This window comes from Megalobrama amblycephala, linkage group LG5 (genome assembly GCF_018812025.1).
Source record: "Megalobrama amblycephala isolate DHTTF-2021 linkage group LG5, ASM1881202v1, whole genome shotgun sequence".
In the NCBI taxonomy this organism is placed as follows: domain Eukaryota; kingdom Metazoa; phylum Chordata; class Actinopteri; order Cypriniformes; family Xenocyprididae; genus Megalobrama; species Megalobrama amblycephala.
Window position 1 is genome coordinate 9,348,386 of NC_063048.1, and position 24,785 is coordinate 9,373,170.

At 36.3% G+C, this 24,785-nt stretch overlaps 2 protein-coding genes and 2 pseudogenes across 2 annotated transcripts; 2 read left to right on the forward strand and 2 right to left on the reverse strand.

The window, feature by feature from the left end:
- Nucleotides 1-1,112: 1,112 nt before the first annotated feature.
- LOC125268423 (caspase-8-like) lies at nucleotides 1,113-7,661 on the reverse strand. Its single transcript, XM_048190615.1, has 5 exons — nucleotides 7,465-7,661; nucleotides 3,916-4,274; nucleotides 3,710-3,815; nucleotides 1,866-2,364; nucleotides 1,113-1,742 (listed from the first exon to the last, which is right to left on the reverse strand). Exons 2-5 carry the CDS (start codon nucleotides 4,249-4,251, stop codon nucleotides 1,610-1,612), a joined length of 1,074 nt encoding a protein of 357 aa, XP_048046572.1. The 5' UTR covers nucleotides 4,252-4,274; nucleotides 7,465-7,661; the 3' UTR covers nucleotides 1,113-1,609.
- Nucleotides 7,662-9,130: 1,469 nt separating this feature from the next.
- LOC125269410 (dystrotelin-like) lies at nucleotides 9,131-14,794 on the forward strand (the record flags this gene model as incomplete). The annotated part of the gene is made up of 6 exons (XM_048192361.1): nucleotides 9,131-9,393; nucleotides 9,475-9,560; nucleotides 9,676-9,776; nucleotides 9,865-9,936; nucleotides 14,207-14,229; nucleotides 14,406-14,794. Coding segments are annotated over 6 exons (831 nt in total), but the record flags the coding sequence as incomplete, so codon positions are not given.
- Nucleotides 14,795-14,884: 90 nt separating this feature from the next.
- LOC125268148 lies at nucleotides 14,885-19,628 on the forward strand (annotated as a pseudogene).
- A 1,961-nt stretch (nucleotides 19,629-21,589) lies between these two features.
- Nucleotides 21,590-24,781, reverse strand: LOC125268424 (annotated as a pseudogene).
- Nucleotides 24,782-24,785: the final 4 nt, after the last annotated feature.

Sequence of the window (24,785 nt, forward strand, 5' to 3'; positions counted from 1 at the left end):
TACTTATTTACATGTTTCAAATTAATGTTTGTGTGTACTTAGCATGACTATTAATTGATTAAAAATGTATTATAGTAATATTATATACTATACCACATTGCTATCATTGTGTAAAATTAATATTAAAATACTCGAATTCTCATGACACCACCTCTACTGCTGTAGATCCAACTAGAGGAACGTCTGTACCTCGGATACTGACCACGATAGCCATTTCTTTTTACAAGTTGCTTGCAACTATCGCTTAAACTATCGCTTTGTGCGAACAAATTATACTGGTAGTGACGATTCTCTCTGAGCAATCAGTGATCTGCAGTGTTAACACATCACATTTTAGTATTGGTACGGCTCGCTTTGAACCTCAACCAAGGTGGTGCTATTTAAAGTGGACCTATAATGCCTCTTTTACAAGATGTAATATAAGTCTCTGGTGTCTCCAGAATGTGTTTGTGAAGTTTCAGCTCAAAATACCCCACAGATCATTTATTATAGCTTGTCAAATTTGCCCCATTTGGGTGTGAGCAAACGTCATTTTTGTGTGTGTCCCTTTAAATGTAAATAAGTTGCTCCTCCCGCCCCCTTTCCAGAAGAGGGCGGAGCTTTAACAGCTCAACAACAACAAAGCTGGAGAATCTCACGCACCCAAAATGAGGATTGTCAGTAACGGTGTTCAGCCTTACATTGTTCAAACCGGAGTCAACACTGATGGAGAGACTCAGGAAGAAGTTACAACTTTCAGAATGAAACTGGATGTTTCTGAATGGTTAGTGGATAAATTTATGTAGTTGCTGTGGAGTTGCTCGGTAAACACTGTCACAGACACAAAGAGGTATCTTTAACATAACTCTAGGGGAGTTGGAAAATGAGCCTATTTTACAAAAAAAGTGATGTTCCCCTTTAACCTTATCTATATCCAACCTCAATAGCAGCAAAAGGGTTTTGCATTAACATGAACAAAATAATATAATAACAAAAAATTTTGCTATCAAAAAAACTTTAGGATTACCATGGCACTCTTTCAATTTAAAAAGCCTTTATTATCAGATGGTTGCTTACAAAAAATCTAAAAACTCTCCAACACGTTTCGGCACATGCAGTATCATTCATATCATAGAGTATCAGCATCATATCATTAATATTTTGCTATACTGCTTTCATGCTACCTGATGGCATGTTTCTGTGACTTAATGTGCATCGCAGGTGACTCTTGAGTCTGAGTAATATATCATTCCATTTTTACATACAGCATATTTAAAGATTATTTTATTATGAAATAATTGGAAGAGTGTATTTGTATAGAATATAGAAAGCACATAGAAAATTATAAACATTTTATATAAAGAAACATGTAAAACATATCTGCAAAAATTAAAAAATTAACCGCAGCTTATTGAAAGTTACTTATAAAACTTGGAAAATCAAACTGATCTCAAATGGCTCATGTATCCCTGAAGTAAACAATTTTAGTCCTGATTTTTAAAAAAATTATCATCCTTTAAAAATATCCTTAAAGTAAATGTGCTGTTTAAACTTGTTTTGAGATTTCCATTTAAATGATCCTATTAAAAAAATGACATATCAAGCCATGGCTTCACATATACAGGAGCTTTCAGTGGTTCACCGGCCGCAGGATCAGTTTCTTCCTCATGGCGACTTCATGGACAGGCATTTGTTTGCTCTTTATCCCCTGACGGCTAACATCATTATTCACACAAACCAGAATTTCCAGGATGTCTTTACCCCTGGGAACAATAAATAAATAAATAAATAAATGAATGAATGAATGAATGAATGAATGAATTAATGTCTTTTTTGATAGTACATATAGTTCTGATTTTGTGCATGATTTATTAGTTAAAACTTACTGTGGACAGTGTTTCTCTAGGTTTCGGCAAAGGGACTGAATAAACCAGGAGCCCTCTTCTGGATTTCTAAAAGAAACGTGACCATCAGTGGTTGACCTGGCAATGAGGAAATCCGAGTCAGCCGGGATTTTGATATCAAAATCATCACCATCCGCCTCCATCTCTGACTCTCCATCTTCTGGAGCATCCGCTTGGACTTTCACACGATTTTGATATTTTTTGCCACGACATGCCTGTATAAAAAACAGTTTGGGTTTGCCGACAAGGTTTTTGCAGGTAATGCCATTGAAAGGCTCCCGTATTTCATCAACAGAAACAACACCATCATCGCTTCCACAGACTCCTTCTGTTACGCCATGGGAGAGGACACAGCATACAAAGCAGTCTCCATCTACTGTCTTCCCCAGCTCCTCGAGGAGATTCTTCATTTCAGCTGCAGTTTTATTTCTGTGCTCCACCACCACAAACCCCAGCCAGCGGAAAACTCTGGTAAGACACTCTGGGGTGGAAAAGAGAGAATATGAGCAACTTATGGAAGCTTGTTTCTGCCACTGAATAAAAAGTAAAAAGGTAATTGCGACTTTTTATCTCACAACTGCGACCTTTCTTCTCATTATTGCGTCATATAATGTTGCAGTTGTGAGTTATAAAGTCAGAATTGCTTGTTATAAAGTCAGAATTGTGATATAAACTTTATAACAATTTTATACGCAATTGCAACCTTATATCACACAATTTTGACTTTATAACTGGCAATTGCAACTTTATATCATAAATTCTGACTATAACTCGCAGTTGTGACTTTATCACACAATTCTGACATTATAACAAGCAACTGCACGTTTATATCACAAAATTCTGAGAAAATACTTCAAAATTGTGAGAAAAAAGGTCAGAATTGTGAGATAAAAAGTTGCAATTATCCTTTATTTTTTTATTCTGTGGCAGAAACAAGCTTCCATAGCATCCATTCATCTATATAAATATTCAGAATTATTTAAAACAAATCTAATTCTTTTCTTTCTCAAATTATTTTTTAATAGTTTACTTTACACAATAAGTTAAATAAGTAAGAGATAATCCACAGCTAACTGTGCATTAAATGATTTTAATGCATGACGTGGAGGCAAAAAAACACCCAACGTGAAGCAGAGGTTGCCTCTGCGAAGTGCATTCAAATAGTTTAACTCACAGCTAGCCGTGGATTATCCCGGTTATACCATGGTCGTTAACCAGCATTGACAAGTTAAAGCTGTTACTGATGTTTGCAGCACAATATTTGACTGGATGACATCAGTTGCGGCTTGTAAGATCTAGCATTCTGCCCACTTTAAATCACACACTGAGATAAATACAAGCAGTTACATTTATTTGAATGAAATAGCATTTATTTGAATTAATTATTAAGAGAGAAAGAGATGTGTGTGAATTAACTGCATCTGTGCAGCATCTCTCTACTATGAATATGAGTATAATTACTTTAAAAACAGCGATGTTACCTCCTCATTAATATAGAACGGTGATTAAACTAACTGGAACTACCAGTGCATTAAACACCTTTCAGCCAATCAGAATTGAGTATTTAGACAGACCATGGTATAACTTAAAATATTACATTTTATTTTAAGGTGTCCTTGTTACAGTGTAATATAGTATTGAGTAATATTAATTAACAACAGGTACTATTTATTATAGGGTTTGGTTTAGGGTTAGTCGCATGTAATTATGCATAATGTATAGTTAGTACTATAGTAACTACTATGTAACAAGGACACTAAAATAAAGTGTTACCAAAATATCTAATGCTAACTAAATAAAATATAAAAAATGTTTAAAAAACAAACTTTTGTCCTCATCTGATCCCCTTCTTTCACTCATGTTCTTAAAATTTACATTATTGATGATTACGCAGACACCACGTGGATTTTGTGCTATTTTGTACTGAGAGACCTGAAATAAAAGCACAAATACACACATCAGTGATACAGAACATACTTGACTGCAGCATTTACAGCAACTTGAATACATGAGGATCAAATATGAACGTCACCTCATGCATAGGATGGATTGGAGGATCAGAAATGGCATGCACTGGAGGATCAAAAATGGTAAGATCCTTTAACGTTGGAAAATTTTCTAATACACTTTCCTTTCTTAAAAGCTCTATGAATTGGCGACACGTTTCGTTCCCCTTTCCCATGAGTTTGTCAAGTAGCTTGATGACTCTTTCCTCTCTTTCACGAATATCAGAGAGGTTGTTGTAGTCACGCTGAGTAATAAGTTTAGCCTGCTGCACATGCTGCAAGATGATCTCGGCCTCTACAGTTAAAGTGTCTATGAGGAAGACTTTGTTTTGTTGAATTCTTTGAATGAATGTTTTGTCCATTGTACAAAATCAACACTTAAGAACTGGAGAAAAGAAGAAGAAACATAGATATTAGTTCATTTTAGAGCATCTTCAGTACAGTAAATTGTTCATATTCACTTCAAAGCAAAGAAGAAACATGCAATACAATAATATAAAGTTACAAAGAGTCAATAACCTAATAATAGCCAATAGTGATGACATGAACAAAGTGAAATAAAAGCTCAGTTCACATATTATGAACTGTTACAACAAGTAACACAAACCAAGTAAGTGGCAGCTTGTGCATGCAAGTTTTAAATTTACAAAGGACTTGTTGTTTACACAAGGAAACAATTTCATGTTGCAGCGTTCAGGTGAGCAATAATATTTTAAGGGCCATTCCACCGAATCGGTGCCATTTCTGTCCCCGGGACATTTTATGTATAAATATGCATGAAAATTAACTCTAAAATATATTTTATTATTAAGCAAAGTGTCCTGAACATTAATCTAACTGCAAATTTAAAATATATAATTTAAAACATTATTAAAAACTACTGAGAATACTAAAAAAAATAGCATTTGTTAAATGTCCCCGCTATCTAAACCTAAATTTATCATGAAATATAATCATTAAAATCTTTCAGAAATCGTATTATTTTCGCATTGTTGTGTTACCCCATATACCATCTATGCTAAACAAAAAGAAATTTCATATTTTAATTGTGTGAATATTAGTTGATATACAAACCCGATTCCAAAAAAGTTGGGACACTGTACAAAATGGGGATTAAAAACTGAATGCAATGATGTGGAAGTTTCCAATTTCAATATTTTATTCAGAATACAACATAGATGACATATCAAATGTTTAAACTGAGAAAATGTCTAATTTTAAGGGAAAAATAAGTTGATTTTAAATTTCATGGCATCAACACATCTCAAAAAAGTTGGGACAAGGCCATGTTTACCACTGTGTGGCATCCCCTCTTCTTTTTATAACAGTCTGCAAACGTCGGGGGACTGAGGAGACAAGTTGCTCAAGTTTAGGAATAGGAATGTTGTCCCATTCTTGTCTAATACAGGCTTCTAGTTGCTCAACTGTCTTAGGTCTTCTTTGTCGCATCTTCCTCTTTATGATGCGCCAAATGTTTTCTATGGGTGAAAGATCTGGACTGCAGGCTGGCCATTTCAGTACCCGGATCCTTCTTCTACGCAGCCATGATGTTGTAATTGATGCAGTATGTGGTCTGGCATTGTCATGTTGGAAAATGCAAGATCTTCCCTGAAAGAAACAACGTCTGGATGGGAGCATGTGTTGTTCTAGAACTTGGATATACCTTTCAGCATTGATGGTGCCTTTCCAGATGTGTAAGCTGCCCATGCCACATGCACTCATGCAACCCCATACCATCAGAGATGCAGGCTTCTGAACTGAGCGCTGATAACAACTTGGGTTGTCCTTGTCCTCTTTAGTCCGGATGACATGGCATCCCAGTTTTCCAAAAAGAACTTCAAATTTTGATTCGTCTGACCACAGAATAGTTTTTCACTTTGCCACAGTCCATTTTAAATGAGCCTCGGCCCAGAGAAAACGCCTGCGCTTCTGGATCATGTTTAGATATGGCTTCATTTTTGACCTATAGAGTTTTAGCTGGCGACGGCGAATGGCACGGTGGATTGTGTTCCAGCTGTTAAATATATATGTACATTTACCTTTTCCAGCCTCTTATTGCTACCTGTCCCAACTTTTTTGGAATGTGTAGCTCTCATGAAATCCAAAATGAGCCAATATTTGGCATGACATTTCAAAATGTCTCACTTTCAACATTTGATATGATATTTATATTCTATTGTGAATAAAATATAAGTTTATGAGATTTGTAAATTATTGCATTCCTTTTTTATTCACAATGTGTACAGTGTCACAACTTTTTTGGAATCGGGTTTGTAATACTATTCACCTGTATCATGAGTTTTACAGTTGAAATTACTTAAATTGTAGATTTTTAGGATTATTTTTACAGTGTGAATGCCATACTTGCAGGGAGCCAGTCCACCACAAAGTGACTTAATCTTTTTGTCTTTCTCTTTCTTATCTTTTGTAGAAGATGGAGAGAACCTATACTATGCAGGTGCCAGAAACACACACCCATGGCATGCTGCAAGGGAAGGAGTGAAACACACCCTTTTTTTGTCTTTCCTTCCCTCCCTCTCCCCCCTCTCTCTTCTCCTCGCTCTCCTTCTTTCTCTTTCCACCTCCTTCACTGTGATGTACTACTAGCACACAGCACATCCCTTCAACACAGAAATCCCACTCACACACATGCACACACGGCCGTGTACACACTCTCTTTCTCACACACATGCACACACATATGGACACTCATTCCTGTTACCCAGGGTTCATTCCTGTTACAAAGTGTTCATTCCTGTTAATACATGTATATTTTTTCTAAAAAAATAAAGTTAAACCATTGTTTTTATCAGTTTTGTTTGATCCATCATTTACACAATTGTTAACTAAATTAAATTATTTAAAAAATTATAAACTTGAAGCTTCTGTCTTCTTTTAAATGAAAAAAAAAATGTTTTGCATTTTTTATTAAAATACACCTTGCCTTAATATAATTTTTTTTTTTTTTTTTTTTTTTTTTTTTTTTACAAATAACCAACCATTTCTTCAAAATAAACACTTTCTTGAGGTGAACACAAAGGAATTAATTGACATGCTTTTAAACATGCTTTTTAAACAGCACATGAGTTTTGGTAACAGGACTGAGAAAACATGCATCCATCTTCTGCTTTGAAACTTCGTAAAAATTAAAATAAAGTTGCCTGAGATTGACCAATAAACATTTTGAACAGTTAAATGTGTGTATTATTAGATAAAGATAAAAAATAAAATCTAATTTTGAAGAGTTACAACAAGCAAATATCACCCATTCGATGGAATGGCCCTGAAATCGATTCATCCGAGGTTCGATATACTCTTAATACTTATTTGACATTTATTATAACTTGTAACTTATAACTAAAATGACATCGTTCGGTTGACGATTCTTTGAGGAACCGAATCAAATATATGCGGTTCATATTTGATTTGCTTTTTCCCTTTACAACACTTCAGCTATCTGCACCACTTAAATCACATTTACAAAACGTACAAACGTTGATATATCTAATTTGCAATAATATTAGCAGAGACGCTTAAAGATATGTTACGTTTACATTTTAAAGTAAAAGACTGACCTTGTTGTCAGATGATGGTTTCCCTCGCAGTGTTGCCAAGTCCGCTGTTTTCGCGCCACTTTAACCGTTTTGGCGCGGATTGTTTTTCATTCCCTTGGGTTGAAGCGACCCAAATAACGTGATATTTAGACCCTGTAATGCGCATTTTACCAGGAAAACCCTTACCAAAACCTCTACCGAACGCGATCTTTACCGGGAGACCCCCTGAAACGCGATTGGGCTAGTTTTGAGTAACATTTGGGCGGGGTTTGTTGTGAAAACCTGGCAACCCTGTTTGCAGAACTGAGTGTGGGGTTGCCAGATATTCTGGGTTGCCTAACCTTATGATTGTCAATAAAAACATTTACTAACCTTTAGGAAAATGTTGATAGTCTGCCTCAGGAGGTCAAGCTAAATTTTCTATGAGTAGTTTCATTTTTTATTCTTTTATTCATTTTTTTCAGAAGAAAAAAAAAACGTGGTTACATTTGATATGCTGACTAGTTAGCCTAGGTTATTTTCTATGGTAGGTTAATCTATGAATTTTTATTTTTTTTTAATTAAAAAAAATTAAGAAAAAGAAAACAGTTGTAGTTGCAAATAAAATTAATCACTATTGTAATAAAAGTCATTTTGTTTTACATGGTTAGTCAATGACATTTTAATTTTTGTCTCCATAAGCAGGGTTTTATTAGCCTGACTTCGTCATACTCATATTCTAGGCAGAATGTGAGTCTGATACTGCTCCATTGCACTTGAATTATGGGGCGTGTCTTAACCGAACCAGTAAAAAAAAAACCTCTGCACTCGATTGGATAGACCTACAACCAATCAGAGCAACGCAGTAAGTGACGTATGTTGAACTTGTACTTAAACTTTTGCCGAATCCCGTTGGAAGGACGGCAAACACATCTTTCCCATCGACAAATGCCTTGATTGCGGTTCTTTGTTCGTCTTTTAAAATTAATGCGCTGTCGATTTATTTTATTACAGACGTGATAGCGGAATCTAAACATCTTACTTCTCCAGCTGCAGTCATCGTTGGTGAAAACCATAGACTGTAAACCAATTCAACCCAAGCGCTCTTTGATGACGTGAGTGGTTACGTAACCGCAGATAGCCTGTCCATCATCGATTAAAGCCCGCCCTGGCAATTTGATTGGCTCGGCCTTCTGGGAGCCGAGCATAATTACTCCACAATGGATCGAGTCCAGACCGAACTTGCCGTCCAAAAAATGTTGTGGGCGGGGTTCGGGCTGGCACCCAGGCTAGGGTTTTATTGAACAGCGAACTGTTATGGATGTGGATATCATTGGTAAGTTTGGTCCCTCTTTACGTTAATTCAGGATGAAAATGGCAGAAAAATGTTTGTGTAAGTATGTAAGAATAATAAAGGGAGGATCTGTAAATAATAATGTATTATATATATATATATATATATATATACACACACACACACACACACACATTATGTGTGTGTTTACAATGGAATCTCTTTCTGTGTGGGTATCCTCTTTTGTGTATATTGATACAAATTCAGGTCAATGCCATAGTATATTTTTAAAGTAAATTTTTTAATCAAAATCCCATCAATTTCTTGAAACCAGTTGTGTTTTGCACTAGAGTAAGTTTTTCTGTGTTTAACTTTTTTGTGTGAACACAGCAGGATGCTTTTATATAACATTACATACTCTCACACACTTATTATGTATCAATTTATCTCATTAGTGACTCTCTTTTTCAAACTCCAGTGCACCTGGTGTCACTGCAAGATTTGCGCCCAGTTTTAAATACTTTATGTTCTGGGGAACCAATGATTAGTCTTGCTCAAGAAGATGTACAGCAGCTTCTAGAAGAACTATTCCAGAGCATTTCACATGAACTTCCTGGTCAGGCAGTACCTGAAGCCACAGATCAAACCTCCAGACTTCTCTTTAAACTGTTTGACAGGTGAGGGGTGACTACTGATTCAACATTATATAGTCTATTTTTGTACTTATGCATGTGTAATTTAAGCTTGCTTTCTATTAGAGAGAAAACCAGTGTTATTCTGCTCAGGTCAGTGGAGGCCGCGCTGATCGCCCTCTGTGGAGACACTCTCTCAGCTAAACAGAGGGGTCTGTTCCACATTCACTTGATTTGTATCTCTTATTCTGATTCTGTCTAGCTTTCAGTATTAAAGTTATTAGGATCATGGTTCAGTGTTCAGAGTCTGTGCTTGTGTCTCTGCAGCTCTGTTCCGACTGGCTGAGAGCTACAGTGGGAATCAGGAGAGCGACGGCGGCTCCATCAGTCGAAGTGCTCTCAGAGTCCTGCTGGAAGACCTCAGCCAGGTGAGAAAAACAATGAGTTTGATCCAATTAATAAGAGCCATTTCTAACAAATACTAACAGATTTGTAAATTAAAATCGTCTGGTTAAGGTTCCAGCAGTGGTTCAAGAAAACCATGTGTTTGGTCATGCGGAAACTGCAGTGTCCTCCTGCTTCAATATGGTATTGTACATTCTCCCAACACACTATATATATGTCACAGAATATAAGTATGCAAATATATAATCAGTGTTGGGGTAACTCATCACAAGTAACTTGAGTTACATAATCAGATTACATTTTCAGGTAACTAGTAAAGTAACGCAAGTTACTTTTTCACATTTATTGACTGACAGCTCTCCTCTCCCCATGTTGAGAGAAGTAAAGTGCAGAGGTGTTGTGTGCGCTGTGTGAACATGATGGTTATCGTAGTTCTAGACTAAATGTGAACATGCATTTACTCATCTCACTTGCACGAAAACATTCAGTATTACTCAAAATGAATAAAAACTGTGAAATACAATCTCAGAATTTTACGCAAACCTGTAATAAACTATATTAAATTGCACAAATATACTTTATGTATTTAATCTCACTTTATTAATCATTGTCTTTGCTGAAATTAGCAAGTACAGGTCTCTGCAGGACATTAATGTTTGATGGGCGAGGCCATAAACAGAGGGGCGTTTTTGAGAGCGTTACTTGATTTGCCCACGTCAGAGTGTGGGTAGGGTATAGGGGTGGGGTCGGGTGAAGGGGATCATTTTCATTGCATGATAAACACCCACCAGTTTGAAAACACCCAAACATACAGAAACGCCCACTTTTGTTCTGCAGAGACCTTAGAAATTAGAAAGGAGAGTGTTCTTCTGGATCCTATTCTTCTTGAATTTTAGCACAGCTGAAAGGTTTGTTTGAGCTGCGCCCTCTACAGTATTCGGTTGTTAAGTCTGACATCACGCGGCAGCGCTTCCGGGTCCTAACGCTCTATCTCATACCACAAGAAAACAACAAATGGTGCTAATATACATACACGATGTGGTGTAATACTACAAAAAAAATATAATTATAACCTTTATCTCCATACCAAAATTCCAGATGGCCAGACAATGATTCATCTTTTATAAATCGTTAAAATATTAATATCTGTGACGCTGTAAGCACAGAGACTGTTGTGTAGACTGTAAGTATTTAAAATGTTTAACTTTTTAAAATGATTGATGTTTAAAATGAATAAATAGCGCTCATAAACGGCCGTCGATGGCATTCTCAAGTGAAACGAGTTGAGGCTTGGACCCGGAAACGGCGTTCCTTACGTCACGACTTAACAAGTGGATAGGTGTAAATATGCATTTCCTTCCACTTTAGGCTTATTCATGTCACTTTTAGTGTGAAAGGGCCTTAAAATGTACCAAATTAAAAAACAAACAAGCAAGTCCAGCCCAGGTGAGAAAAAGTAATGCAAAAGTAATGTAACACATTAATTTTCATAAAAAGTAACTAAGTAATGCAACATTGTAATGCCTTACTTTTAGAAGTAACTTTCCCCAACACTGTATATAATGCCTTTATATTTTAGAAAGGTGGTCCCTCACAAGAGGACCATCATACTATTTGCTAAGCTATGGCATCAAAAAGTTCTAAAATCCCTGGTTGAGCAGAATTTTTACACATTTTTCCTTGACAGCCCAGATTTTTTAATCACTAAGCTGTACTAGCGACAATATATGTTGCTCACACATGTACAGTGGTCTGAAAAAGTGCCCCATCCCCCCGTTAAAACATAACTTAGTTGTGGTTTATCACACCTGAGTTCAGTTTCTCTAGCCACACCCAGGCCTGATTACTGCCACACCTGTTCACAATCAAGAAATCACTTAAATAGCTTTAGGACTTTAGCGAACCACAGTGAGAGCCACTATCCACAAATGGCGAAAACATGGAACAGTAGTGAAGCTTCCCAGGAGTGGCCGGCCGACCAAAATTACCCCAAGAGCACAGCGACGACTCATCCAAGACGTCACAAAAGACCCCACAACAACATCCAAAGAACTGCAGGCCTCCCTTGCCTCAGTAAAGGTCAGTGTTCATGACTCCACCATAAGAAAGAGACTGGGCAAAAATGGTCTGCATGGCAGGGTTCCAAGATGAAAACCGCTGCTGAGCAAAAAGAACATAAAGGCTCATCTTAGTTTTGCCAGAAAACATCTTGCTGTTCCCCAAGACTTTTGGGAAAATACTCTTTGGACTGACGAGACAAAAGTTGAATTTTTGGAAGGTATGTGTCCCATTACGTCTGGTGTAACAGTAACACAGCATTTCATAAAAAGAACATATACCAAGAGTAAAATATGGTGGTGGTAGTGTGATGGTCTGGGGCTGTTTTGCTGCTTCAGGACCTGGAAGACTTGCTGTGATAAATGGAACCATGAATTCTGCTGTCTACCAAAAAATCTTGAAGGACAATGTCCGGCCATCTGTTTGTGACCTCAAGCTGAAGCTAACTTGGGCTCTGCAGCAGAACAATGATCCAAAACACACCAGCAAGTCCACCTCTGAATAACTGAAGAAAAACAAAATGAAGACCTTGGAGTGGCCTAGTCAAAGTCCTGACCTCAATCCTATTGAGATGCTGTGGCATGACCTTAAAAAGGCGGTTCGTGCTCGAAAACCCTCCACTCAATTACAACAATTCTGCAAAGATGAGTGTGCCAAAATTCCTCCACAGCGCTGTAACAGACTTATTGCAAGTTATCACAAACGCTTGATTGCAGTTGTTGCAGCTAAAGGTGGCCCAACCAGTTATTAGGTATAGGGGGCAAGCACTTTTTCACACAGGGCCATGTGGGTTTGGATTTTGTTTTCCCTTCATAATAAAAACCTTCAAACCTTGAAGAATACGGAAAGCAGAAGCACGTGCAAGGCGATCATTTGTGTTTATAAAGCATATACAGTTGTATTTTTTTCCGAAAATGACCGATCGTTTCAGTAGATAAGACTCTTATTCCTCATCTGTTATTGTTTAAAGCCCTTTGAAGCTGCACTGAAACTGTAATTTTGACCTTCAACCGTCTGGAGTCCATTGAAGTCCACTATAAGGAGAATAATCCTGGAATGTTTTCTTAAAAAACCTTAATTTCTTTTTGACTGAAGAAAGAAAGACATGAACATCTTGGATGACATGAGGGTGAGTAAATTATCAGGAAAATTTTTATTTGAAAGTGGACTAATCCTTTAATCAAGTTTAGTGTTTTGTTCTTTCCTCATATCTAAAATATTTAAAGGTGCCCTAGAATTGAAAATTGAATTTACCTTGGCATAGTTAAATAATTAGAGTTCAGTACATGGAAATGACATACAGTGAGTCTCAAACACCATTGTTTCCTCCTTCTTATGTAAATCTAATGCATGAAAAACACCATGGAAAAACAGGCGTATCTCAACATAACACCGACTGTTACGTAACAGTCGGGATCATTAATATGTACGCCCCCAACTTTTGCATATGCCAGCCCATGTTCAAGGCATTAGACAAGCCAGTATTAATGTCTGGAGCTGCACAGCCGAATCATCAGATGTTATGCAGGTAAGTAAGCAAGGACAATAGCGAAAAATGGCAGATAGAGCGATAATAACTGACGTGATCCATGATATTATGATATTTTTAGTGATATTTGTAAATTGTCTTTCTAAATGTTTTGTTAGCATGTTGCTAATGTACTGCTAATGTGGTTAAAGTTACCATTGTTTCTTACTGTATTCACGGAGACCAGAGCCATTTCGTTATTTTAATTTTTAAACGCTTGCAGTCTGTATAAAGGCGTCTTCATTCTTTATAAATCTCTCCAACACTGTGTAATTTTAGCTTTAGCCCCGTTAGCCACAGAGCATAGCCTACTATTAAACTCATTCAGAATCAAATGTAAACATCCATAAAAATAATAACCATACTTACGTGATCTGATATGCAGCATCACGAACACTTTATAAAGATCCATTTTGAGAGAGCTGTGTGAACTTATTCTATTGTTTATACAATGTATTATGGAGTTACGACTCTTGCCAGCTTGGGGGCGGGGAGCGCAAGCATTTAAAGGGGACACGCACTGAATCGGCGCATATTTAATTATGCCCCAAAATAGGCAGTTAAAATATTGTATAATAAAAAATCTATGGGGTATTTTGTGCTGAAACTTCACAGACACATTCTGGGGACACCTTAGACTTATATTACATCTTGTGAAATAGTGTTCTAGGGCACTTTTAAAAAATATAAAATATTTTGAAGATTTATTCGAACTTAGAGGGTCATAAAAAACATTTAATAAAAAACCCTCTGGACATAATTTTTAGCCACTACGGTAGGAAGAAACCATTTTTAAATCGAACATGAAAAAATTAAGTTGTATTAAAACGAGACAGAAAAAAATATGGATGACCTCTTTGGACTTGGCGGGATCTGCAGAGAGATAAATGGTGGGCCTTTTTTCGATGTAAATCTTTGAGGATAGAAAAGACAGACAGTCTTGTGTGTCGTGTGTGAGTGAAAATTGTGCAAATATCTCAACTCAATAGACTATGCACATGTATGTGTTGACATATATTTTTCTGTGTTGGTATTGTATTTGTATGTGATGGGATGTTATGATCAGGCTCCTGGAGAAAGAGTTTCAGGTGTGGAGAGTTGCAGCGCAGTCAGAGCATGATTCACTGGAGGACAAATGCACTGAGCTGAAGACCATGATGGAGGCGCTGAACCAAAATAACCAGCATCTGGAAGACGAACTGGACAGAGTCAGACATGTGAGAAGCAGCATAAGAAGGGCATTTAACATAAATCTATTTGAATTGCACAGTTTTAACATAAACTTACAATTGCGTGTTATAAACACAATTGCAAGATATAAACTCACAGTACTTTTTTTCTTGCAATTCTGACTTTTTTCTCCGACAATGGCGAGATATAAAATCCTGACTTTAAAATTCTGACTTTATCAATTCTTAGGAAAAAAAGACTGACCTTTTTCTCATAAATTGCAACTTTATATCTCACAATTATGACTTTATATCTCATGATTGTGAATTTATATCTCGCAATTCTGACTTTATAACGTGATTCTGACTTTATAGGTGCAGGATAGTTGAGGTGAGGGATGATTTGCAAACAAAGGATATTCGAAATGTGATAAAGGAGTTTGCAGAGAGGGATCACTCTCAAATGGATGCTTTTGTCTGCTGCGTCCTCTCCCATGGAGAGAAAGGGTCTGTTCTGGGAATAGATGGAAACCAAGTTCCGATCTGTGAACTCACACAGCCTTTTGCTGAATGTCTCTAGCATGCAAGCCCAAGCTTTTCTTCATTCAGGCCTGTCAGGGTAATAAGGCCCAGCAAGGTATGTGGATGGCCGATGGACATGAGAGCACCACAGAAGAAGGAACAATTGAGGAGGATTCTCATACGGCAGCATTACAGAGTATCCCTAAAAATGCTGATTTCCTCATTGCACTCTCAGAAATAAAAGTACAAAATTGTACCTTTAGGGGTACAATGGTACTAAGGTACAAATTTGTACCCTTGTGATTGTACCTTAAGAGACCAGTTTTGTACCTTTGGTGACAATTTTGTACTCTCTCAGAAAATAAAGTACATAATTGTACCTTCAGGGGTACAATAGCTTGTCACTGGGGCTGTACCCTTAAAGGTACAAATTTGTACCCTTGTGATTTGTACCTTAAGAGACCAGTTTTGTACCTTAAGAAACCAGTTTTGTACCTTAAGAGATCAGTTTTGTACCTTTGGTGACAATTTTGTACTCTCTCAGAAAATAAAGTACAAAATTGTACCTTTAGGGGTACAATGGCTTGTCGCTGGGGCTGTACCCTCAAAGGTACAAATTTGTACCCTTGTGATTTGTACCTTAAGAGACCAGTTTTGTACCTTTGGTGACAATTTTGTACCTTTATTTAACAGTACAAAAATTGACCCTTCAAAAAGGGTACAAAATTGGCTTTGACAGTGTACAATCATTGACTATAATGAGATATATATATTTTACACACACTGAATTAAAACCAGAATTTATTAAATCCTTTTCATTTTCAAATTTTACAACATTTCATTTTAAACACATTTTTAAACATTCCATATGAGTCCATCTTACCGAGTGTTAAAAAGTAACACTGAAGCAGTGTTAAAGTTAATGAGATAATTGATTGATGATTAACAATTAGTGGTGACACCTGATGTTAATAAGCAGAATCATTGAAGGAAAGAGAGAAAAAACGTCTTAATTGATGTTTTATGGAATGTTTCATTTCAAGTCACCATGAAAGAGGTCAGCGTTTGCTTTAGTTGGGCTCTTGATTCTTTACCTTTTATTATTAGTTTTTCTCTGATTGCTCCAACTTTGTGTTTGTAAAACACATTTGTAATAGTCAGAGAAAATAGGATCTGGTCACAATATAATTTGATGATATAATCATCACGTGATGGCATGATGTCATTTATAGTCTAAATCTCCGACTGTGTGTTTGTGTAGCTTTAGTATTAATGATTGTAATCCTGTGATTTTACAGCTTGAGATCTGACAATAGTATGATTTTTTTTCTTTTAAGAATAATACATTATGAACTGAAGCTTCAGTGTTTAAACACACACAGACATCAAGAATCAGCATCTGATTCTCAAGAACGGTGACAATAAATAAATACAAAATACTGACAAACAGATCAACTCTGAACATCACAAAACAAGCTACTGTCACAACAAAACAACAGAAAAATAAAGCAAACATGAACAATCTACGAAAATTACAGGACAATTCAGCTGCATAATTTATTCATGCAGCAATGCATGATGGGAGCCATGGATGAGTTTTGATTGGTGGCTCCCATCATGCACTGCAACATGAAGCACTTTGTTTGATTGTCACCATTGTTGAGGGTCATATGCTGATTCTTGATGTCTGTGTGTGTTTAAAAAAAAAACCCTTCAGATCATAAAAGCTCTGCTGGATCTCAAGCAGTAACAGATTTACTATAAGGAAATAATATAACATCTATATCACCAGTTAATACTGGATGTCACCAATGAATCTGACCATTTCACAATGAGAAAACACAACCATCATGACTGTGCTTCCCAAAGCATTGTAAACCTAAATTGATCAACTTTGGCTCACAGCACTTTTGGGAAACACAGCGCAGGTCATAATTTCTCTGGCCATAACAAATGTACTTTACAAACACAAAGGCGGAGCAACCAGAGATAAATTAATGTTAATAAATAGAGTCAAGAGCCCAACTAAAGGAAATGCTTTTCACCATCATGATGACTTCAAACTAAACTTTCATTCAAACATTAACATCTAAACATCTGTTAATTCTCAATAAGAACTTTTGTTGATGAATGACAGAAATCAAATCAAACTGGTTAATAATAAGTATAATAATGTTTAATGGCTGGAAGTCAGTTGTAGTGTCTCTCTCTTTTTCTCTTGTTGTTTCTTCAATGATTCTGCTTATTATCATCAGGTGTCTCCACTAATTGTCAATCATCACTCAATCATCAATCAATTATCTCATTAACTTTAACACTGCTTCAGTGTTACTTTTTCACTTCAATGTTACTTCTTCAGTGTGTAATATATATATATATATATATCATTATAGTCAACAATTGTACGCTGTCAAAGCCAATTTTGTAGGGTCAATTTTTGTACTGTTAAATAAAGGTACAAAATTGTCACTAAAGGTACAAAAATGGTCTCTTAAGGTACAAATCACAAGGGTACAAATTTGTACCTTTGTACCATTGTACCCCTAAAGGTACAATTTTGTACTTTTATTTATTTGATTGTGAATTTTTTATCATGCAATTCTGACTTTATAACGTGATTCTGACTTTATAGGTGCAGGATAGTTGAGGTAGGGGATGATTTGCAAGCAAAGGATATTCGAAATGTGATAAAGGAGTTTGCAGAGAGGGATCACTCTCAAATGGAGAGTGTGGAGACTTTTGTCTGCTGCGTCCTCTCCCATAGAGAGAAAGGGTCTGTTCTGGGAATAGATGGAAATCAAGTTCCGATCTGTGAACTCACACAGCCTTTTGCTGAATGTCTCACACTAGCAGGCAAGCCCAAGCTTTTCTTCATTCAGGCCTGTCAGGGTAATAAGGCCCAGCAAGGTTTGTGGATGACTGATGGACATGAGAGCACCACAGAAGAAGGAACATTTGAGGAGGATTCTCATACTGCAGCATTACAGAGTATCCCTAAAAGTGCTGATTTCCTCATTGGAATAGCATCAGTGGAGCACTGCAAATCTTACCGCCATGTAAAAAATGGGTCTGCCTTTATCCAGGAGCTCTGCAAGCAGCTGGAAGATGGCTGTCCAAGGTGAGTTAAGTGCATGCTTCGATTAGGTTTCTTCTATTTTCACATATATTCCTGTCGTAATTGCAGCGGTGTGCTGAAATCTGAGCCAGTGATGGGTGAATAAAACTGAATAAAAATCGGTTTATTCAAGGAAAAAGACATTTCCATCCTGCAAGAGGACCTGTAAAGACTTTATAGACAAAATAAAATGTATACAAACCTTTATTTTACTGAAGTTCAGATCTGCTGTCCTGACGAGGATGCAAAAGGCTCGCGCTCTGTGTAACCCAACAGCTGGGCTGCTGTAGAAAAGACACCGCTGAGTTGTTGCGTCAGAGAGCGGGTGGGGAGGAGTGTATTGTTTCAACTGTCAGTGAGATTGACCAGCCTCTAACCCAACAGCTGGGTTACACAAAAACTACCCAACCATGGAAAAAATAACCCAAAAATATGACCCAACAGGCTTAACCTAGCGTTTTTTAGAGTGTGTGAATAAAAGGCCCTATTTGCTCTTGGTGTTACCATCCGGTTTGGCTGAGTTTATCAAAAGTAGTGCAATGCATCTTGAAAACACATTGTGGTCTGATCAGTCAAATCACCATCTAAGTTTGGGAATGCATATGGCCACATTGCATTTGTAAACACTAATGTTTTAGTGTTGGACGACCTACTCATGTAACTAATTTGTATCTCTTTTTCTGGCAGGAATAAGGACATAAACTCTATTTTGACAAAGGTGAATAGAGCAGTGAGCTCCCAAACTTTTCAGCGTTTCAAGCAGATGCCTGAGGTTCGCTACACTTTAACGAAAACACTGGTCCTTCCCATGGTCCTTCCTATGAAGCAAGTCTCCTGATTGGCTGCAGCATGACAATCTGGCATCTATTCTAAAAGACATGGTCAGACTCAAAGCACAAAGATGAGCGGTTTGTTTCTTTGTTACATCTGCATTTATGTCAATATTTATGCAGTGCTGTAGTGCATGACACTGACAACACCAAGGTCATAGGTTTGATTCTCAGGGAATTTATTAATTGATATCTATCTATCTATCTATCTATCTATCTATCTATCTATCTATCTATCTATCTATCTATCTATCTGTCTATCTTGTGGGAAAAAAGTGCCTTTTGTAATACAGGGTTTCATCTGTTTTTCATTTTTCATATATATTACCTGAATGTTGCCTTCGAGAATCAATTATAAGTGCGTTGAGCTGGACAATGTATTTTAATTCTTAAGGATTGTGTTTTTGCACTGTTTTTTATTCATTGCAAGTTTTTATCAGCTAAATTTTATAGTGCTGTTTGATCTGATGGGTTAAAAAAAGAAGCACTTCAGGTCCTTATTATGTTGTTTTCCTGGAAGACGAGTAATAATGGTTTGATGTTATGACCATTAGTTAATGATTGACCTCATTTATGATAGCACTGCTTCATTTTAATAACTAGCTGACAATCATCAGAGGCATAGGACGGCTCTGAGATGAGGTTAAATTAATTGGAGAGATCAGTAAAGTAAGATAAAATTATTTTTGTAAATGAATTTTTGATGAGCATTAATTACTAAGCCAAATGAACGAGTGTTGTGAATAGTGTGAATTAGGAGCTTCGGTTAAACATATTGTACTTTAAAACAATTACTTCAAGAAAGACCTGACAAATGCTTTCTTTCCAAAATATTTTTTGCTGACATATTTTATCACTTAATGTGATTGAATACTCTAGTCTAGTCTAATATAGCCTATTATTAGCACTGGACCCAAACTGTAGTTTGTAGCAATTACAGTGTATTTATAATTACCATGTCAATTCAGGAAACGTGCTTTGTGAAGCCTACATTTGACAAACTGTTTCTTTTGGTCCTATCCCATGGCATGTTTATGTGTTGATGAATGTTTATTTTAATTGGTTAATGACAAGTATATTTCATTGTACATGAAGTAATGCACCAGGTTTTTGTATTAAAACTATTTTTATGACTTTTACATGCAAAAAAAAATTGTCATTGTTACGGTTTGTGTAATATGAACTCATATGCAAAAGTGCTCTACAATAAACACCAGTTTGCCATTAACACAAACCCATATTGATGATGACCACTGATTTGAATATTGTTTCATGTCTCAATAAATTGCTTGACACACTTATGTTTTCAGATTAATCAGGTGGAGGAGGTTCAGAAATTTGTAATTTGAAAGTAAAAGAAAGTGACATTTGAAGGAAAAGTTTCTGCTGGTATTGAGACTTGAACCCACAACCTTCAGGTTACCAGTCTGACTCCCTAACCATTAGGCTATGACTATAAAACCCTTTTTAAAAATACGTTTCCATGACTTTACCAGTTGAGTACTGATTAAAGACCTTAATGAATTTTGATACATTCTGATGCTAGCTTAGCTTATATTAGGTAGGCTATGTTTTTTGCTTCAAATATAGTTCCTTATTTACATGCTTCAAATTAATTTTGTGTGTACTAAGCATGACTAGTAATTGATTAAAAATGTATTATAGTAATATTATATACCACATTGCTATCATTGTGTAAAATTAATATTAAAATACTCGAATTCTCATGACACCACCTCTACTGCTGTAGATCCGCTACTTGGCTACCAACTAGAGGAACGTCTGTACCTCTGACACTGACCACGATAGGCATTTCTTTTTACAAGTTGCTTGCAACTATCACTTAAACTATCGCTTTGTGCGAACAAATTATACTGGTAGTGACGATTCTCTCTGAGCAATCAGTGATCTGCAGTGTTAACACATCACATTTTAGTATTGGTACAGCTCGCTTTGAACCTCAACCAAGGTGGTGCTATTTAAAGTGGACCTATAATGCCTCTTTTACAAGATGTAATATAAGTCTCTGGTGTCTCCAGAATGTGTCTGTGAAGTTTCAGCTCAAAATACCCCACAGATCATTTATTATAGCTTGTCAAATTTGCCCCATTTGGGTGTGAGCAAACGTCATTTTTGTGTGTGTCCCTTTAAATGTAAATAAGTTGCTCCTCCCGCCTCCTTTCCAGAAGAGGGCGGAGCTTTAACAGCTCAACAACAACAAAGCTGGAGAATCTCACGCAGCCAAAATAAGGATTGTCTGTAACGGTGTTCAGCCTTACATTGTTCAAACCGGAGTCGACACTGATGGAGAGACTCAGGAAGAAGTTACAACTTTCAGAATGAAACTGGACGTTTCTGAATGGTTAGTGGATGAATTTATGTAGTTGCTGTGGAGTTGCTCGGTAAACACTGTCACAGACACAAAGACGTATCTTTAACATAACTCTAGGGGAGTTGGAAAATGAGCCTATTTTCAAAAAAAGTGATGTTCCCCTTTAACCTTATCTATATCCAACCTCAATAGCAGCAAAAGGGTTTTGCATTAACATGAACAAAATAATATAATAACAAAAAATTTTGCTATCAAAAAAACTTTAGGATTACCATGGCACTCTTTCAATTTAAAAAGCCTTTATTATCAGATGGTTGCTTACAAAAAATCTAAAAACTCATTTCGGCACATGCAGTATCATTCATATCATAGAGTATCAGCATCATATCATTAATATTTTGCTATATTGCTCCTTTCATGCTCCCTGATGGCATGTTTCTGTGACTTAATGTGCATTGCAGGTGACTCTGAGTAATAAATCATTCCATTTTTACATGCAGTAATACACCATATTTAAAGGTTATTTTATTATGAAATAATTGGAAGAGTGTATTTGTATCGAATATAAAAAGTACATAGAAAAGGTTAAACATTTTATATAAAGAAACATGTAAAACATATCTGCAAAAATTAAATAATTAACCGCAACTTATTGAAAGTTACTTATAAAACTTGGAAAAACAAACTGATCTCAAATGGCTCATGGATCCCTTAAAGTAAACAATTTTGGTCCTGATTTTAAAAAAAAAAATCATCCTTTAAAAGTAAATCATCCTCAAAGTAAATGTGCTGTTTAAACTTGTTTGAGATTTCCCTTTAAATGATCCTATTAAAAAAATGACATATCAAGCCATGGCTTCACATATACAGGAGCTTTCAGTGGTTCACCGGCCGCAGGATCAGTTTCTTCCTCATGGCGACTTCATGGACAGGCATTTGTTTGCTCTGTATCCCCTTTTTGCTAACCTCATCATTCACATAAAGCAGGATTGTCAGGATGTCTTTACCCCTGGGAACATTAAATAAATAAATAAATAAATAAATGTCTTTTTTGATAGTACATATAGTTCTGATTTTGTGCATGATTTATTAGTTAAAACTTACTGTGGACAGTGTTTCTCTAGGTTTTGGCAAAGTAGCTGAATAAACCAGGAGCCCTCTTCTGGATTTCTAAAAGAAACGTGACCATCAGTGGTTGACCTGGCAATGAGGAAATCTGAGTCAGACGGGATTGTGATATCAAAATCATCACCATCCGCCTCCATCTCTGACTCTCCATCTTCTGGAGCATCCGCTTGGACTTTCACACGATCTTGATATTTTTTGCCACGACATGCCTGTATAAAAAACAGTTTGGGTTTGTCGACAAGGTTTTTGCAGGTACTGCCATTGAAAGGCTCCCGTATTTCATCAACAGAAACAACACCATCATCGCTTCCACAGACTCCTTCTGTTACGCCATGGGAGAGGACACAGCATACAAAGCAGTCTCCATCTACTGTCTTCCCCAGCTCCTCGAGGAGATTCTTCATTTCAGCTGCAGTTTTATTTCTGTGCTCCACCACACAAACCCCAGCCAGCGGAAAACACTGGTAAGACACTCTGGGGTGGAAAAGAGAGAATATGAGCAACTTATGGAAGCTTGTTTCCGCCACTGAATAAAAAGTAAAAAGGTAATTGCGACTTTTTATCTCACAATTCTGACATTTTTTCTCATTATTGTGTGATATAATGTTGCAGTTGCGAGTTATAGCCAGAATTGCATGTTTTAAATAATTGTGATATAAACTCGTAATGTGTAAAAAATGCGAGTTTATATCACAGTTTTGACTTTATAACATGCAATTGCAATTTTATATCATGCAATTCTGACTCTATAACAAGTGCAAGTTTATATCACACAATTTTGACTTTATAGCATGCAATTGCAATTTTATATCATGCAATTCTGACTTTATAACTGGCAATTTCGACTTTATATCACGCAATTCTGACTTTATAACACCCAATTGTAACCTTATATCATGCAATTCTGACTGTATAACTCACAATTCTGACTTTATCACGTAATTGCAAGTTTATATCACACAATTTTGTCTTTATAACAAGCAATTTTGACTTTATAACATGTAATTGCAGCTTTATATCACAAAATTCTGACTATAACTCGCAGTTGCGACTTTATCACGCAATTCTAACATTATAACATGCAACTTCTCATTAATATAGAACGGTGATTAAACTAACTGGAACTACCAGTGCATTAAACACCTTTCAGCCAATCAGAATCGAGTATTTAAACAGACCTATTTATAACTTAAAATATCACACTTTATTTTAAGGTGTCCTTGTTACAGTGTAATATAGTACTGAGTAATATTAATTAACAACAGGTACTATTTATTACAGGGTTTGGTTTAGGGTTAGTCGCATGTAATTATGCATAATGTATAGTTAGTACTATAGTAACTACTATGTAACAAGGACACTGTAAAATAAAGTGTTACCAAAATATCTAATGCCAACTAAATAAAATACAAAAAATGTTTAAAAAACAAACTTTGGTCCTCATCTGATCCCCTTCTTTCACTCATGGTCTTAAAATGTACATTATTGATGATTACGCAGACACCACGTGGAATTTGTGCTATTTTATACTGAGAGACCTGAAATAAAAGCACAAATACACACATCAGTGATACAGAACATACTTGACTGCAGCATTTACAGCAACTTGAATACATGAGGGTCAAATATGAACATCACCTCATGCATAGGATGGATTGGAGGATCAGAAATGGCATGCACTGGAGGATCAAAAATGGCATGATCCTTTAACGTTGGAAAATTTTCCAATACACTTTCCTTTCTTAAAAGCTCTATGAATTGGCGACACGTTTCGTTCCCCTTTCCCATGAGTTTGTCAAGTAGCTCGATGACTCTTTTCTCTCTTTCACGAATATCAGAGAGGTTGTTGTAGTCACGCTGAGTAATAAGTTTAGCCTGCTGCACATGCTGCAAGATGATCTCGGCCTCTACAGTTAAAGTGTCTATGAGGAAGACTTTGTTTTGTTGAATTCTTTGAATGAATGTTTTGTCCATTGTACAAAATCAACACTTAAGAACTGGAGAAAAGAAGAAAAAACATGGATATTAGTTCATTTTTTAGAGCATCTTCAGTACAGTAAATTGTTCATATTCACTTTAAAGCAAAGAAGAAACATGCAATACAATAATATAAAGTTACAAAGAGTCAATAACCTAATAATGGCCAATAGTGCTGACATGAACAAAGTGAAATAAAAGCTCAGTTCATATATTATTAACAACAAGTAACACAAACCAAGTAAGTGGCAGCTTGTGCACGCAAGTTTTAAATTTACAAAGGACTTGATGTTCACACAAGGAAACAATTTCATGTTGCAGTGTTCAGGTGAGCGATATAAGTTAACTATTAGCCTGTTTTAAATCGATTCAT

Bases quoted from the DNA above. Each gene is read 5' to 3' on its own strand.
- LOC125268423 (XM_048190615.1), bottom strand. From the start codon at position 4,251: ATGGACAAAACATTCATTCAAAGAATTCAACAAAACAAAGTCTTCCTC. The intron at 3,816-3,915 runs GTGACGTTCATA...CTTTTATTTCAG, and splicing joins CAATCCATCCTATGCATGAG to GTCTCTCAGTACAAAATAGC. The intron at 1,743-1,865 runs GTAAGTTTTAAC...TATTGTTCCCAG, and splicing joins CTAGAGAAACACTGTCCACA to GGGTAAAGACATCCTGGAAA.